Here is a 15786-nt window from a genome sequence, read left to right as displayed (position 1 = left end):
GTTTTGGTTTTGAGGAAGAGGTCTCTAGTCATGCTCACTCCTGCCAGAAGCCTGGGGAAGAGCAGGAGAGGGCAGAGGGGGGGGTCCCAGTACTTCAGGGTTGGGAAAGGAGCTCTGGTCTACTGGGAGGATGGATTCTCTGTTGAATGAGAGATCTGGAATGACATGTGGTAGGGACTGGGAGCTCATAAAAGTCTTGTGGCATGAATAGTGAGGACCAGCTCTGAAGCAGACAGGGATGCCGTTAGGCTGTAGGAAGGACTTCCCATTCTTGGTAGAGGATGGAGGGGCAAGAAAGGCCACATCTTCCTCTGCTGGGTCTGGAGCACCCTCTGGTGGTCAGATGGCTTCAGGCTGACGGAAGCCCCATTCTCTGCAGTAACTCATTTGCCCTTCCTAGTCCCCACTCCTCAGACTCGGGACAGGGACATAAGTTGGTGCCTGGGGGCTGGCTGCTTCCAGCTTCTGAGGAGTTAGTGGCAAAGAACTCCTTTTGCCTCTCTTAGTCCCAGCAGGGGCCCTCTTCCTACTCTGTTCAGAGGCCACCCAAGTTCAGGGTCAGAGTGGCAGCCATTCTGGAATAGGAAGAGCTCTGCAGCAGCCTGAGCTGTCCTATAACAAACACAGACTTGCTGGAGGAGAATGAGCTCCCTGTCTCTGGAGGCAGGTAAGCCCAGTCTGGGCATCCACCTAGCAGAACACGGCATCCTAGTGGGAGTTCCATGGACCCAGGGAGGCAGGATATTGTCACCACTAAGGTCCTTTCTCATCCGAGGTTCCAACATTGTGAGTTAGATGGTAGGAGGAGCACCCCAAATTCCCAGTGCCCAAAAAAAGGAGTGAGAGTCCTCGGTGACCGTGGTATTTATCACCCTCAGGGAGCCAGGCCCTGGCTCAGGCTTCACTGTAACAGAGTGATGCTGGTCCAGTGGGTCAGCAGTCACTTGGGTGCCTCACTTGCAGGGCGTGGGGCGGTGGGGTGGGGCTGTGTGAGGCTCTCCCCTCCCCACGCTAGTTACTGCCCCTCCCCCAATGCTGCCTATGGTAAGGAGGCTCCTTCCGGCTCCTGTCTTCTTTCTTGCAGCAGAAGTGATGGGAACTAGAAAAAAAAGCTTCCCAACGGTAGCCAGCCATCATCTTCTAAAAGGAGAGCATCCTTTCAAGGCCTGGAAGCAAGCTAGGCCCGAGTCTCCGGTTCCTCTGCCCTCAGAGGTCCCTGGGCTAAGTCCTCATGCTCCCCAGGCACCTGGAGGGCAAGGATGGAGGAGCAGGTGAAGGGGCAGCTCCAGGGGGCTGGAGACCACAGCTCAGGGGGGGGACGCCAGAGGAGAAGGAGCAAGCGAGGAAGGAAAGAGGCGGGTTGGATCAGAGGAGGTGCGGCAGGGAAGGGAAGGTTGGAGGGTGAGAGAGCCCTATGGGCCTGAGGGGCTGCAGCCACATCTCACCTCCCAGTAAATCTGGTCCTCGTAACACTGGGAGTCTGGCGGGGAGTCCAAGAAGGGCAGCCTCAGCAGGAGCCCTGGTGGCAGTAGGGGATCATGTGTGAGGCTTTTTGCCACCCCCATGGGGGAGATTGCCACTCAATAGCACCGGGCACAGAGGAGCCAGGAGGCATGAGGTCAACGTGATGCCTGGCATAGGCAAATCACAGCGGTATTTATCGAGCACCAACTTTTGCTAGGCCCTATGCAAAGTGCTTGACAAGCATTGCCCTCCTTAAGCAACCACAGCAACCCTGCAAGGTGAATAGGATCCCTCTGTTACAGAGAAGGGGGCCAAGGCTTAAAGAAGTTAAATAACTTATTCAAGTTGGCACAGTTGGGAACGGACCAAATAGTGAGTCTGTCATGAACCACAGCTCATAAGCCTTCTGTGGCCGCCTATCCAGGAGGGGTGCAGAAAGTGTTTACTGAGTAAATAAGTAATTAAATGAATGAATGAATGAGCTGAACCTTGTTTGAGAATGAAAATCTCAGGGTGGGAGCAGGAGGGTGGGGCTACTCAATCAGACGTTTTATTCTGAAGGCCAAAAGGACTAAGGCCAGATATCAGGAAGGACTGCCTGACCTGGCATCAGTGGGCAGGCTGCCTCTGTGGAAGGTTTTTGTGCTCCAGTCTAGTGATGAGCCAGGCAGGCCTCTTCCCTCCCTGCCCCGGCCCCACACGCCTCAGGGCCTCAGCCTGGGTTGGGCTGCCCTCTAGTGGGTAGAGGGAGCAGCACAGGGAAGCCACAGAGGAGAGGGATCTGTCAGCCCCTAGCAGGCTTCCCACCTTCCCTTGGCACCGGAAGGGAGCAAGTACCCTTGGTCCTACTTATCTGGAGGAAGTTACCCCTTAAATGTACAACGCCACCCTGCACCTGGCACAAAATAGGCGCTCAACAGATATCTGTGAGTAAATGAATGGCAGGGGGATGGGATGCAATGGCCCTTCCTCCAGAGAAACCCCCTCCTCTATCTTCTGCCCTCCCTGGAGCTCCTGCCAACGTCCCTCCCCCACCCAGCCAAGATCACTCACCTCCAAGGCTCCCACCCACAGAGGCAAATATCAGTGTGACAAACAGTCCGAAGAGCTGGTGCATGGCCTGAGACGTCGCGCTGCGCTGGCCCTTGGCTAGGAGCGGAAACACGCTCTCTAGGCTGCAGGGAGGGGAGAGTGTGGGGAGAAAGGGACGGAGCACGGAGCCAGGGCTGGTCGGTGCATCAGTGCACTGCACCGCTTCCTGCAGCGGCCAAAAGGGCCTCAAGGGAGCTGCCAGGCTGAGTCACCTCCGGGCCTTTGCTCCAGTCAGGCCCATAGCCTGGAACACCCTCCCACCTCCCGTGTGCCAGCAACACCCTCACACCTTTCAAGGCTCACTTTGAGGGTCACTTTTGCCTGCCCTCTCTTCTGAGCCCTGATGTGCAAAAATCTATCCTAAGGGTCAGTATCTCTTATCTGACCCTTTAGTAATAACACTATTGAAATCATTTGTTCAATGACCTTCTGCTGCACTTGAGTGAGGACCAAGAGGGCAGTCCCCAGTCTTGTACACTCCAGTTTCTTCAGCTCCCAGGAGGTAGAGGAATGAATGAATGAATGAAAGAAAATAGACAGCTTTTTCTTGTTGGTCCACAAAAGGAGAAAGAGAGTGAGGGACTTAGTTCCAGGGGGATATCGATTCCACTGGGGATGGGGGGTGAGGGTGGGGAGAACTTACCCATCTCCGTAAGCTTCATGGGTGGCCAGCCCAGCCACAAGGACCCCCAAGAGCGCTCCCAGGACCCCAGGCATCCCATGGAGGTTGTGGACACCACATGTATCTTGGACTTTGAGTTTTGACTCAAGGATGGGCTGGAGAACAGGACACCAATAATGAGTCTCGTGTGCCCCCAAAAGACCCCCTGTTCTGCCCAGGGCCCAAGAGGCATCTGTACCGTGAAGAACTTGTACCCCAGTGTGGAGACGGTCCCAGCCAGGAAGCCAGCTACCAGAGCCCCAAAGGGTGTCAGCATCATTTCAGCCGATGTCCCCACCACAACCCCTCCGGCCAGTGCGGCATTCTGGACGTGGACCTAAGAGAGCACAGAAGAACAAGGCATTGGAGGCCCTTTCAGATCGTCACACCCACACCCAACCCAACCCCGCCCACCACAGTGGCACCTACTGCTTCTGAAGTCCCCCCACCATCTAACCCTCTAACTCTCCTGCTATCCTATCATCACCTCATGCTCCGACCCAACGCCTCCAGTGCAGCTGGAGCCCCCTGTGCCTGTGCCCTTACCTGTTCCCCTGGAGAATCCACCTTGCAGGGTCTCCGATCTCTCCCCCGCCTCCCAGTCCATCCCTCTGCCTCTCCCAAGCCTCTCCCCCATACCATGTCCAGCCGCCCATCCCTCCCGACAAGGGCTGACAAGGCGAAGGTGCTAAGGGTGCTGGCAGTCAAGGAGTAGTACGTGTTGAGAGCCGTCCGATGCTGCCCATCCCCCAGCGTAGTGGGTGCAGAGTTGAAACTAGGCCAGAAGATCCATAGGAAGATGGTCCCTAAATGGTGGGCAGGCAGGCAGAATGAGAGGAAGGAGGTGACTTCCCCACAAGGTACAAGCTGTGTAACTGCACTCAAGTCACCTACTCTCAGCAGCCTCAGTTTTCTCATCTGTAAAGTGGGGATAGTGATACCTACTTTATAAAGTGAGAACTAAATGAGGTGATACATACGAAGTGCATAGCGCACGGCCTAGCCAGTACTAAATGTTCAACAAATGGTAGCTATGGCAGGGTACTGGCACAAAAGGGAGCTACTTGATTGAAAACCACAGGGGCTTGAGATCTTTTAAGTATCAGAAAAGGAAAGACAAAAAGGCAAAGGGCACGACATGTCAGGCACTAATCTGGTACTTGATATACATAAGAGGAAAATCATTTGTTTTACAACCTCAACTGCCCCCTGGAGAGGGTGGGCCCTGCCATGAGCACCGATGGGCTGGGCCTGCGCATCTGGGGTAAGGACTGGGAGCTCCATATGCCCTGCCTGCGGTTCCCAGGTCAGTCCTGGAGGGAGACGGGGAGGGGCCAAGGGCAGGTGAAGGGGAGCCTCCCTTTGGGGACCCCGTAGGGTAGGGTCAGCAAAGCAAAGAGGCTTGAGAGACTGCCCCTTAGTCCTGAGTGGTCCTTGGGTTGCGATGTAACTTCTGCACCTCCACAGTCTGATTAAAATCTACCACACATACACATGCGTCTTCGGAGAAGAGTTTTGGGAGGAATCAAGGAAGAGGCCAGTTTTCCTGTCTGGAAGGAGCTGGGAGGCAGAGGAGATCTGAGAAGGTAAGCCTCGCAGGAAAGCACGCACAGGCATCTTGGGGAGGCCTTTGGACTTCAAGCTAAACTTATCTGCGTCTCAAAGGGCAAGGAGGCCTCAGCTGACCTAGGGTTCCACATGCTCTATTTCACAACAAACCCAGATGTGAGCAAGAAATACAAAACCAGTCTCTTTTTAATGTAAGAATGGGCACTTCGGTCACTACTCAATACTACCTTCAAGAACATAAAATCTGGATTTCCTTTCCTGACTCATTAGTGAACAAAGAGAGAGAAGAGGCCAAGGCAGAGGTATGCGCTTAGAAGAAACAGGTGGTGATGATGGGGCTTGCAGGTCAGACCCTACTGCTCGCAGGCGTGACCTACGACCTCTCCTTCTCCCCCTTGAGAGTGCAGGGGCTTCCAGGAAATCTCCTGAGAGGACGTGACCTCAGGAGGGGGGACGCAGCCCCAGGGACAAAATCCTGGAGGTTAGAGATGAGGAGAAGCTGAGTCTGGCTGGAGAGAGAGCGCGGGGAGAGTGAGTGGGGAGGGGGGAAGGGGGCGAGGAGCGGCCAAGATCCTGCAGGGGTGGGTGTGCCAGGCTGAGGAGTCCGGTTTCTAACTGTCTGTCGGTAGTGGGGGCCCTGGAGGCCTTTAACAGAGATTGATGCCATCAGACTTCGATTGAGAAAGGCCCCTGGGATGGATCTCAGGGCATGTGCATACCCTAGTGCTGAGTTCTAAGAACCTGTCATAAAACGACTGAGAATGGTGAGCACTGATTCCCGGGGCTCTGGTGGAAGAATCTGAGTTGGAAGGGAGTTCCCAGCCAGAACCCCAAGGATTCTAGGTGGCACCCCAAGACCAGGCCTGGAGATGAGCCGGCCCCATACCCACCACACCTCAGCAGGCCTCACCAATCATGGCAAAGAGGTCCGAATGGTAGACGGAGCCCTGGCGATGCTTGCTCTTCTCCAGCTGGGGCCTATAGAGGACCCTGGAGAGGACCAGCCCGAAGTAGGCACCAAAAGTGTGAATAGTCATGGAGCCTCCTGCATCCTTCACCTGGGGAGGTGGAGCTGAGGTGGAGGGGCAGCCCCTCGCCCCGACCCCGACCCGACGCCCTCCCTGCTCAGGGCCTGGCCCTGCCCACCCCCACTCCTCACCCCATCCCCATCCAGACTCACCCCGAGGAGACTAAGGAGCACAAACTCGTTGAGGCCAAATAGCACCACCTCCAGCAGGGCCATGAGCAGCAGCTGAGCCGGCCCAGTCTTGCCCAGTATGGCACCAAAGGAGATAAGCACAGCCCCAGCGCAGAAGTCAGCATTGATCATGCTGGGGGGTTGGGATGGGGAGGGTGAGAGGGGGCTGGAAGCGAGGGCAGCCCTGGGCGGGTGTGGGGAGGGGAGGAGGCAATGAGCCTACCCATCTAAGCTCTTCCCCGGTAGGCAGGAAGGTATCACCTCGCCTTTTTTGTGGATGCGGAAACAGAGTCTCAGGGAGGTTCTGGGACTCAGCAAACAAAGCCCACGACAGGTGGAAGAACCAGATCTTGAATCAAGAGCTCCTCTGAACCCTGCCCTTTTCCATGACACTATCTATCCTCCCAACATCTCTTGGGTAATAAGGGGCCTAAAGAAATGGGGAGGTTGGGGCTGGAGGATGGGAGAAGAAATTAGGCAACAGAACAGGCAGGGCACCTAAAAGAAATCAACTGATGGGTCAAAAACCTGGGTCAGGGAGCAGACTTGAAGGACTGGGTTTGAGCTGGGTCCCTTGGACAGGGGCCTCCCAGGTAGACCTGAGGGGAGCCAGGGTGGCCGCCACTGCCCACCTCTCTACGCCTACATGGATGTGGCCACCGTGGAAGGAGTGGAAGAACCCCTGGACGAGTGTGGACCACTGCAGGGCAAAGGCGGCCAAGAGGAAGGTGAAGCCCACGCTGCTGAAGCCGTAGCGCTGCAGGAAGACCATGAGGAAGCCGAAGCCCACGAAGATCATGGTGTGCACATCCTGGAAGCCTGCAGGGGTGAGGGGGGGGCATTCAGGGCTGCTCAGGCTGCCACCCATCCACCAATCAGCCATCCTGCCAGCGCCCCCAGCTCTCACCAGCCAGGGCCGCCTTGAGGCTGGAGCCGAGCCTATAAAACTCCCTGGGCATGGCCGGCCTCCCAGCCTGGGTCCCCCATGCAGAGCTGGCCAGCTTGGAGCAGTGGGACCCAGACCATCCCTGCTGTCGCCATGTCAGAGCAAGAGAGTAGAGCCTTTCTCTCTCTTCTCTGCCCCACTCATTTGCCCTATCCCTGGGTCGCTTACAACCAGCGAGAAGTCCAACCTTTCCTGTGTTCTTTCCTGGCACAGTCCCTGCCCTCTGTGCTGGAAATTCTCTTCCCCTTCCGGCTTTTCTTCAATTTTCCCTTTCTGTCGGAAGTCCTTCTTGATGTCTACCCTCCATTCCTCATACTTCAGAATCTATACCTCTCCATTTTCAGGATTTTAAATTTTATAAATTAATTTACAAAAATAACTTTAAATTGTTAACAGAGATTATCTCAGGAAAAAGAAATTGAAGAGAGGGGGCAGGGCTGCTGAGCTGTACGACTCCGGTGCAAATAACGCCCCCTGGAGGTATGCAATATGGCCACACCGGGAAGGAGGATTTTACCCTATAGTTTGTTTCTTTCTATACTTTGAATGTTTTAATTTTACAGATGAATCACTTGAATTTTTTTAAGTGTCAGTGGGGTTTCTGGGCAGGGAGATTTGGGGTCTTTTCTGTTTGCTTTCTATTCTGTGTAAAAAAATCTAAAATAATAAACAGTAATAGTGAACATGAGATAAATACAACAATTTGCTTTTGTATTAGTTTGTCCTGTACCCCTCCCCCCATCTACTTGTAAATAGGGTTTGAAACACAACCTAGTATGATGTTCAGCCAGTGCATCTGGTCCTGTTTCCTTTGTCTTGGGTCTATGTACCCATAATGCTGCGCTATCTTTGGCTTTGAGAAATACTAGAGAAACACTTGAGTGCATTACTGCATTTGTTGGAAATAACTTACTGAGAAACAGGGTCAGCCATGACCATAAACTCTCCTTTCATAGCTCCATGTGAGAAATTTCTCCTGGAACTTAGTACTAGGAAATGTCATTTCCCCTGAGGAACCAGGAACCGGTTTGCTTTCCCTCATTCATGTGATAGATGTTTACTAAGCAGTCATGCATCAGGCTCTGGGAATGTAGAGCTGTCAGTGGAGGACAGCCATCAAAGGATCAAAGAATCACATTTGTGAGGCTTCCTTGATTCTGATGAGAACACATACCTGACCGTATTACCCCTTTTTCCTGGCTGCCTGGAAGCTCAGAGCTACATTGGAATTTCAACTATAACAACTGTAGGCCTTCACAGTGTTCATTATTTGTGTACTGCTTTTATACTTTTCTTTTCTTATTCACACGTTTTTGTTGTAAATGACCTCGTCTCTTGTAGAAAGAGGCAGATCACAAAGAAAATCACAATCACCTTTTTTGTTTAAAGGTGAAGCACCAACAAGCCAAAAATTTATTATTGAACTTTAGAATGTAATCAATAACTTTGAGAGAAGCAAATTTTTATGCTTTTGTGTGTGTGTTTGTGTGTTGTGTATAGGCTGATAGGAAATGAGTTTGCAAGCCCCTGGCAGAGGGTTGGGTGCGTGTTGGAACTGGAGGTCTACAGCTCAGCTGCCAGCCCCAGTGGCCAAGGGGGTGAGGGTCTGGAGGTCCACTGGCCTCACTAAATGTCCCCACCACTGTGCCACTTTTCCAGCCCTGCTCACTCCCCAAATCACCCAGATCTCTCTTCCCTCTCAGATCTTAAAACCCAACAGAAAAGGAGAGGTATCTTTTAGAACTCAGCCCCAAGCCTAAGTTCTTTTAGCCTCGCGGCCTGACTTGTTTTCTCCTTGTGCAAACAGTAAAGGGGGTGCCATGTCTGTTCTTTTGCCCAAGGATAGCAAAACAACAAAGGGGGCTGGGTCATGCCCATTTCATGCTGAAACCGCTCCAGAACTTGTCTTAAATGGCAATAATATTTACATCTCCCACCCTGGGTTTGTTTGGAATCAAAACTCAATCCCTTGGCCTTTCACCTGGAGTCTAAAAATCAAGAAATCTCCTTTACTCATTCCACTCTGTGGAACATTCCACACAGACATTCTCCATGGACTGTGGTGGGTAAGGGGCTATTCCAGCTGGAGGCAGGGGGATAGATGAGATGACCCCTCAACATTCCCTTCAGGGGATCCCTGGATTGGGCAGGATGGAGCCTGTTTTCCATCACATCCCCACCCCCACCAAACCCATGCACCTTTGGTTGGAGAGAAGATAAAAGCCCTCTAGGAGCACCTATCACCCTCCCTCCTTCCCTTACTGCCCCTCCCCAACCGCACCAGATGACTCCCGAACAAGGTCAGACTGTGGGACAAGGGGACAGTTAAAGCTGGGGCTTTAGCATCTAACAGAGCTGGATTTAAATTCCAGCACCTCCCTCGTCCACTTCTCACCGTGTGACCTTGGACAAGCCACTTAACCTCTCTAAGCCTCAGTTTCCTCATCTGTAAAGTGGGGATATAAAATGTGAGAAGCAGGAAAAAGGGAGTGGTAAGCTGGGGAGGCCATCTCCCCCCACCACTCCACCCCCACGTGCCTTTAAGAAGGCAGATAGGGCTGTATTCTCTAGAAAAGTCACAAACCACTCTGGTCCCAGTCACTTCCCCCTGCCCCCACCTCAAGAAAATCCTGATTCCATTTGTACTAAATCCCTCTCCCTGCAAGTCAGGTCTCAGAGATATATAAAAAAGAACCTGTCCATATTTTGTCTTAGAACCCTTTCTCATCTTGCTTCTGTGTCCCCTGTATGCCTAGTCTTTTTCCCTAGTCTTTCCCCTTCTTTCTTTCTTTCTTTTTTTTTTTTTATTGGAGTATAGTTGCTTTACATGTTGTGTTAGTTTTCCCCCTCTTTCTTATTTTCCATTACTTGCCTCATAGGATAAGAGGTTTGTAATGTGGGGGAAAGTCTGCAGATGGGGAGTCAAGAGACCCGGTTCTAGGCTGGCTAACTTGCTGTGTGAGCTTGGGCAGTCACATGACCTCTCTGGCTCTCTCTCCACATCTGAGAGGAGTGGACCAGATGAGCTCTAAAGGCGCTTCCTATAGAGATAACAGACAGACACTCAGAGCAGCCATGCACTTGGCATTGGCTAGTCCCACAGCTAAACAACATCGGCAAAACTCTCTTTCATCTCCCAAATCAAAGGGCAGTGGCTACACCACCCTCTGGCCCTGACCACTTCTCTTGGACACAGGGATAGGTGAAGACTTGGCTCATCAAAGTCCCAGGCTCCAGGGACCTCACACCTCCCTCCTCCCCAACCCATCCCCGCACCAGGGTCCCAAGTCCACAGGGATAGAAACCTAGTGCAGAAAAACAGGTAGGATTCCCACTGCTATTCCTCTTATTGCAATCCAGGGACAGAAAACTGTGCATCCAGGAAAGCCTACCATTGTAGCAGAGGGATGAGAGGTTGGGGGTTTCAGGGAGGACTGTGAAGCAAGCAGGGCTTGGAGGCCTTGAGTGAGGCCCATGGGAGAAGCAAATGGGGTTTCATGGCAGGTAGCCAGCTCAGACCCTAGAACAAGAGCTTACTTCTCTCAGCCCGTGGACCGTCCCTGCCCAACTCCCCATCTTTGTAGACAAATGTATGACCCCAAGAGTCTGCCATCCCAGCTCTGTGGCTCTGGCTTTGATTCCAGCATCCATGGCTCACCTCATGCAGCCAGAATTGGGGTAAAATGTGGGGAGGGAGGGGCTGTAGCCCCCCCTCTGCCTAGGATAGCCGGTATTCTGGCACTTTATGCCCAGGTCCAAGCCTCCACCTCACCCTCTCTATCCTCAGCATTGTGAGCTTCATTTTGTTATTTTGCTGGGGTTGGGGCTGGGAGAGGGTCAGGTGGGGACAAACTGCTGCCAGCTCTGCATACAGAAAGTAGGGTAATAACAGCCTGGGATTTTTATAGGAGACTGTCACATTCTGGGCCTCGTTTGAATATGTATCCTTCAAACTGAAGCATCTTTCTCCCCATTGCTCAGGTGGGGAAAACTGAGGCTTAGAGACCTGGTCAAACATTTGTGATGAAGTCTGAGAGATCTGGTCCCAGCTGCCCAGGGCCTGAGTCACAAGGTTGGGTCCCCAATCTTGAGGGAGAGGCTCTGTCCACAACAGGGGGCAGGGGCTTAACCTTCTCCTTCCTGGGCCTTGTCAGCAGGCAGGTGAGCTGTGGTGCTAGGAGCTGAGGATGGCTGAGTCCTAGTTCCAGCTCTGTCACTCACATGGTAGGTGATCATGAACAAATCACAACCCCTCTGAGCCTCAGCTTCCTCCTGGGTGAAATGGGCTAATGACCCTGCCTTGCCTCCTCAGCAGGGCTGGGGAGCTGCTACTCTGTGATTGGCTGGTGGATAGTTACATCATTTTCTCTCTGGCTCTGGAAGGACCAGCTTTGGGGGACTGGGGAAGAAATGTCTCAGTCCACTAGTCTTGGCTGCCTTCACAGCTAATACCATCACTGCCTCCTGCGCCCCACTCCCTACCTCCCCTGCCCAGAGGATTTTTTCCCTGTGGTCAGGGTGGAGGCCCCAGGAAAGGCAAAGTCTCTGAACAGCCCAGCAAAGCCCAACTAGGCCAACAAGAGACTAGGTAAAGCTGGGGCTTCAGATCTGGGTTCAAACCCCAGCTCCCTCAATTCTGACAGCAAGACCTTGAACCAGCCATCTAACCTCTCTGAGCCTCAGTTTCCCCATCTTTGCCTAGTTCATAGACTAAAGGAGAAAAAATGCATGTGCCGCCCTCAGCATAATACCTGGAACGTGGCAGACGCTAGTGAAAGGGTGTTATTATAAATCTGGGGCACCTTAGATCTGGGCATCCAAGTGCTCCCTGCCAAGACATCGGGGGAGCTTAGGGCCTTAGCTCCCCCCGCGCCCTCACCCGCACTCACTTGGGTAGCGAAAGTAAAATTCATTGTCCGCGTTACTGTGGTTGCGCCAGTGCCAGAGGGCAGCGTCGGTTTCATGGTTGTAGCGGACAAAGACCGCAAAGAGGATGGCGGTGGCGCCCTGGAGGAGGAGGCACAGCAGGGGCAGCTGCAGTCGCCGGCCCGCGGTGCGGCGGGGAGACCCGGCCATGGGATAGAGGCTGCGAGTCTCCGGCTCCGGTTAGGGCTCCTGGCGCGCGGCCCTGGGAGACACTCACCGGGCGGGTCGGGCAGGTTTCACTCGAGCCAGGCCCCGCCCACTGGAGCCAGGCCCCGCCCACAAGGAGGCTTACCTGCCCACAGTTCCTGGCTCCAGCCCGGGAGGCGGGGAAGGGTGGGCGGTGTCGCAGGCCTGAGGTGGGGCAAGGAGTGGGAGGCGATGGGGCGTTCATACCCCCAAGTCCTCTTTCCTTTGGGCCAGCTGACCCTGGCGCCGCTCCGGTTGGGACAGGTCCTTGGAAATGACCCTGGAAAGGCGCCCTATGTTCTGCCTGCTGGGGCGCAGCTGCGGGACCGCGGGGGGCGGTGCGGGGGGGCGGGGGGAGAAGGGAGGGCACCCTCCCCCTCAAACATGGTGTTAGAGAGTGTTTCCCAAAGAATAAGCGGCCTTATTAATAGGCTCAGACTTCCCTGGCCGAGCCCCTCCAGGGTTAATACAAGAGAGAGGAGAGGGATTACTCAATCTTTTGCCCAACTGAAAAGGCGATGGAGAACGGAGATAAAGAAGAGCCGGCTCTCTAGGCGTTGATGATTAACCTGGCCGGGGAGGTCTGAGCCTCAACAGTTGAGCTCCTTACCCCACTCCCAAGCCTCAGCCTCCTCACCCGCGTCTGCATCCCACCACACTTCTAGGTCAGAAGGCTGGACCTGCGAGCAGGCTGGGCAGGGGCCAACTGACACTTGGGTTCCCTGCACGTCCAGTGTGGATATGAGAGGGTCTGGGCTGCCCCAGCAGCTGGAAAGAAGGGAAGCTAGATAGCAGGAGAGTCTTCTCAGTTAAGAGTCAAGAGACCCTTGTTACACAAGCAAGATTTGCATCCGCCGGGGTCCTGGTAGATAGACAGCGAGGAGACAGCTGTTAATTGAGCACTTACTGTGACCCAGGCTTCAGAGATGAACCAGATGACCCCTCCCTCCAGGAGCCACTGTCCAGTTGGGAGAGAGACACTTAGGAGAGAACTGAATTACCACCGGGGTAAATGTGTGACCCTGGGAATCACAGAGGCTCTGGGGGCCTAGAGGAGAGGCTGCAGAACCCACAGGAGTGGGGATGAGGGAGGGGACAAAGATGGAGAATTGCTTCCTGGGAGGTGGTGTCTGCAGGCAGCCTGGAAGGACAACCTAGAAACTGAGTAAGTGAAGAAAGAAAGAAGAGGAGAAGTTTCAAGAAGGAGACCCACATAAGCAGAAACCGTGTGCACATTCAGGGTGCTCAGGAACTGAGGCCAGGGGTGGGTATCAGCAGGCGGAGGTACATGGCCTCTACCCAGTGGGTGCCGGGCCCCTGGAGACCTCTAAACAGATGGAGGACCCTCACATTATTGGTTCTGACACCCAGAGGCCACAAGGGGCTTCAAAGAAGAAAACGTGAAGGTCAGTGGGGCTGGTGGTGGGGAAGGCCCTCTGTCTACACTGCCCGTAGCCTAGCCCCAGCTGTCTGAGGGGGTTGTTGTGTGGGAGGGACGTGTGGGTATTTGCAAAGATGTCTCAGACCCCGGCCTGAAGGAAGAGCTGCCATTCTCAGGGGATGTGGCCTAGGCCCATAGGGACCAGCCACTGCCCAGAACTGATGCAGGGTAGGGCTCCTCCTAGGAATGGGGGTTGCCCCTTCTCAGGAATTGGAAGGGACAGGAGTGACAGGAGTCCCTGACCCTCCTCCTTGCTTCCCCTTCTGCCCTCTCCCCAGTTCACCTCCTCCCTACCTCCCCTCAGGGGCCTGAGCCTCTGGCCCAGCATGGGCTCTGGGGGACAGTTGGATTCTAGATGCCCAGCCAGGCAGGCTTGGGAGGGTGGTAGCTGCCTCTGATAGCACTGCTCTACCAGGCTGAGCAGCCTCTCTGGCCTTCGGTGGCCCCTGGCCCCGAGACTCTCTCTCACTTCTTGGTCAGCAGGATGGCTGTTTTCTAGCTCCTCTGCAGTTGGTGGGGCAGGGGGAGGAGGTGGGGGAGGAGAAGATGTCTGGTCAGCAGCCTTTGGATAATGATTCTCAGATAATTCAGCATCTGGGGTATCCTCCCAGGTCCAGCCTTCTGCCCCAAAGGTTCAGCCTGCTTCCTGAGCCCTGTTTGGGAGCGGGGGTTGCCCTGGGTTGCACAGGCAGGGACTGGACAGGCCCTTAAGGGGAAGAGTCTTCAAAAGCAGCAGAACGTGAGAGAGAAAGAAGGAGTGAGCTGGGCCTTCCCAGCATCTTCTGGGAGCCTCCACCCTGATGCCAGCCTCCTCCATCTCTATTCACCTGTTGTCTCTCGTAGTCTCTGAATTCCTCTGAATCTTTGATTTTCCCTCTCCTCTGTTGCTCATTCATTCATTCAACGAATACTCACTTAGTGTCAACCCTAAGCCAGGTCCTGGGGCTGTGACCTGAGGTTCTAGTCACACGTGCAAGATGGTTGGGTCCTGGATGCCTCCAGACCTGGCAGGTGTTAACCCTTTATTTGTTGGATTGTGGGAGGTCTAGAGGGAGCCCCCCGGAAGGGCCAGGATAGCTGGGCCAACCTCTTGAGGGCATACTTGGAGACCTTTGGGGAACTGCTAAATACCATCTTTATAGGAGGATCTTGGTATTTGAACAACTAATGGGTACCATCTGGTATCACCCCTGGTCCAGCAGAGAGCAAGACCCTGACAGTCCTCCCCTTTTGAGGGTCCCCCTGGCCCACCCGCCCCTTCTGAGGGCTCTCCTGGCAGGCCTACACCTGTGAGGACTCCCCTGGCCCACTACCCACTATGGAGAATCTCAGTCCATGGTTTTCTTTTGGATTGCCAAGTGCTGTCAGGGCCCCTGGCCCTTCCTCCTGCCTTCTCTGGCCCTGAAAACTCTGATGGAATGGGGGGACTTCACCTCTCACCCCTTCCTCCATCCCTGACCTCCTCTCAGAGCCCAAACTCAGTCACCAGCTCCCATCCTGCCTGGCCTGGGGTCTGCCCAATCTTTGACCTTGCATCTCCAGTTTCCAGCTGTGACCAGCTGGGCACTTGAGGGTGGCCAAGGGGAACTGGTGTCTGCTGCTTGCCCTGGCCCAGCCTGGCCAGGCTGTCCACAGGGACCAGAGTTTGGGTTACTGAGTAACTCGGGGTTGCTTGGAGCTGTTCTCTACTGGGGTCACCTCCTCCCTACTCCCTGCTCTCTTGGCTCAGGAATCCCCAAAGCCAATTTGCTCCTTTTGCTCTATCGAGCTATCCCCAGTGTTTATGGGGAACAAAAGAGAAAAGTAGCAAAGCACCAGAATCAGTAAGACACTTGTTTGTTCATTCCTTCATTCATTCAATACATCTTTGCTGTTATGACCTCGGCAAATTGTTGAGCTCTGAGTCTCAGTTTCCCTATCTATAGGAGTAATAATATTCCCTTTGTGGAAGTGTTATGAAGATTACAAATAATTGATGTAGAGCGTTGGCATTTTCATAAGCAGTCAACAGATATGGTTATTATTGTTCTGATTGGCTGAGCAGAGAGGGCAAATGGGTTGCTGACTCCAACATACTACGGGCACATGCGCCTCTGGGGACAGGAAAGGATGGAGGGGGCAGACACAGTCTTGATGTGTTTTCCTGTCATCGGCTGGAGGCCGTGACCAGCAGAGTCTGGGGCCTAGGACAAGCATGTTCAGAAAGGGCCATCAGACCAGCAGCCCCTGTGACACAACAACTCTTGAATAGAGGAGATTTGGGAGAAGGCAGAGCCTTCATTCATTCAACAAACATATTGAGC

At 53.9% G+C, this 15786-nt stretch overlaps 1 protein-coding gene across 6 annotated transcripts; it reads right to left on the bottom strand.

Annotated features, from left to right (window-relative positions):
- Positions 1 to 846: 846 nt before the first annotated feature.
- RHBG (Rh family B glycoprotein) lies at positions 847 to 12302 on the bottom strand. Of its 6 annotated transcripts, none has more exons than XM_036852437.1 (10): positions 11820 to 12074; positions 6617 to 6803; positions 5967 to 6117; positions 5697 to 5844; positions 3857 to 4023; positions 3417 to 3554; positions 3200 to 3333; positions 2518 to 2639; positions 1446 to 1519; positions 847 to 1246 (listed from the first exon to the last, which is right to left on the bottom strand). In XM_036852437.1, the coding sequence occupies exons 1-10, from the start codon at positions 12004 to 12006 to the stop codon at positions 1178 to 1180; spliced, it is 1377 nt and encodes a 458-aa protein (XP_036708332.1). In that variant the 5' UTR covers positions 12007 to 12074; the 3' UTR covers positions 847 to 1177. The 6 variants fall into 6 exon arrangements, with proteins under 6 accessions (XP_036708332.1, XP_036708383.1, XP_036708352.1 ...); XM_036852488.1 differs by lacking the exon at positions 11820 to 12074 and adding an exon at positions 12149 to 12302 and having other exon boundaries at positions 849 to 1246; XM_036852457.1 differs by having other exon boundaries at positions 849 to 1246; positions 5697 to 5776; positions 5967 to 6053.
- Between the last annotated feature and the right edge of the window lie 3484 nt (positions 12303 to 15786).

This window comes from Balaenoptera musculus, chromosome 1 (genome assembly GCF_009873245.2).
Source record: "Balaenoptera musculus isolate JJ_BM4_2016_0621 chromosome 1, mBalMus1.pri.v3, whole genome shotgun sequence".
Classification (NCBI taxonomy): domain Eukaryota; kingdom Metazoa; phylum Chordata; class Mammalia; order Artiodactyla; family Balaenopteridae; genus Balaenoptera; species Balaenoptera musculus.
The sequence above is the reverse complement of the archived record's forward strand: the minus strand, read 5'-3'. Positions and strand labels throughout refer to the sequence as shown.

Excerpts from the sequence above, each read along its gene's own strand:
- RHBG (XM_036852437.1), bottom strand. The coding sequence starts at position 12,006 with ATGGCCGGGTCTCCCCGCCGCACCGCGGGCCGGCGACTGCAGCTGCCC. Across the intron at positions 3,334-3,416 it reads TGGGGTACAAGTTCTTCACG|CCCATCCTTGAGTCAAAACT; the intron begins GTACAGATGCCT and ends CCTGTTCTCCAG. Across the intron at positions 2,640-3,199 it reads CATGAAGCTTACGGAGATGG|CCTAGAGAGCGTGTTTCCGC; the intron begins GTAAGTTCTCCC and ends CCCTCCCTGCAG.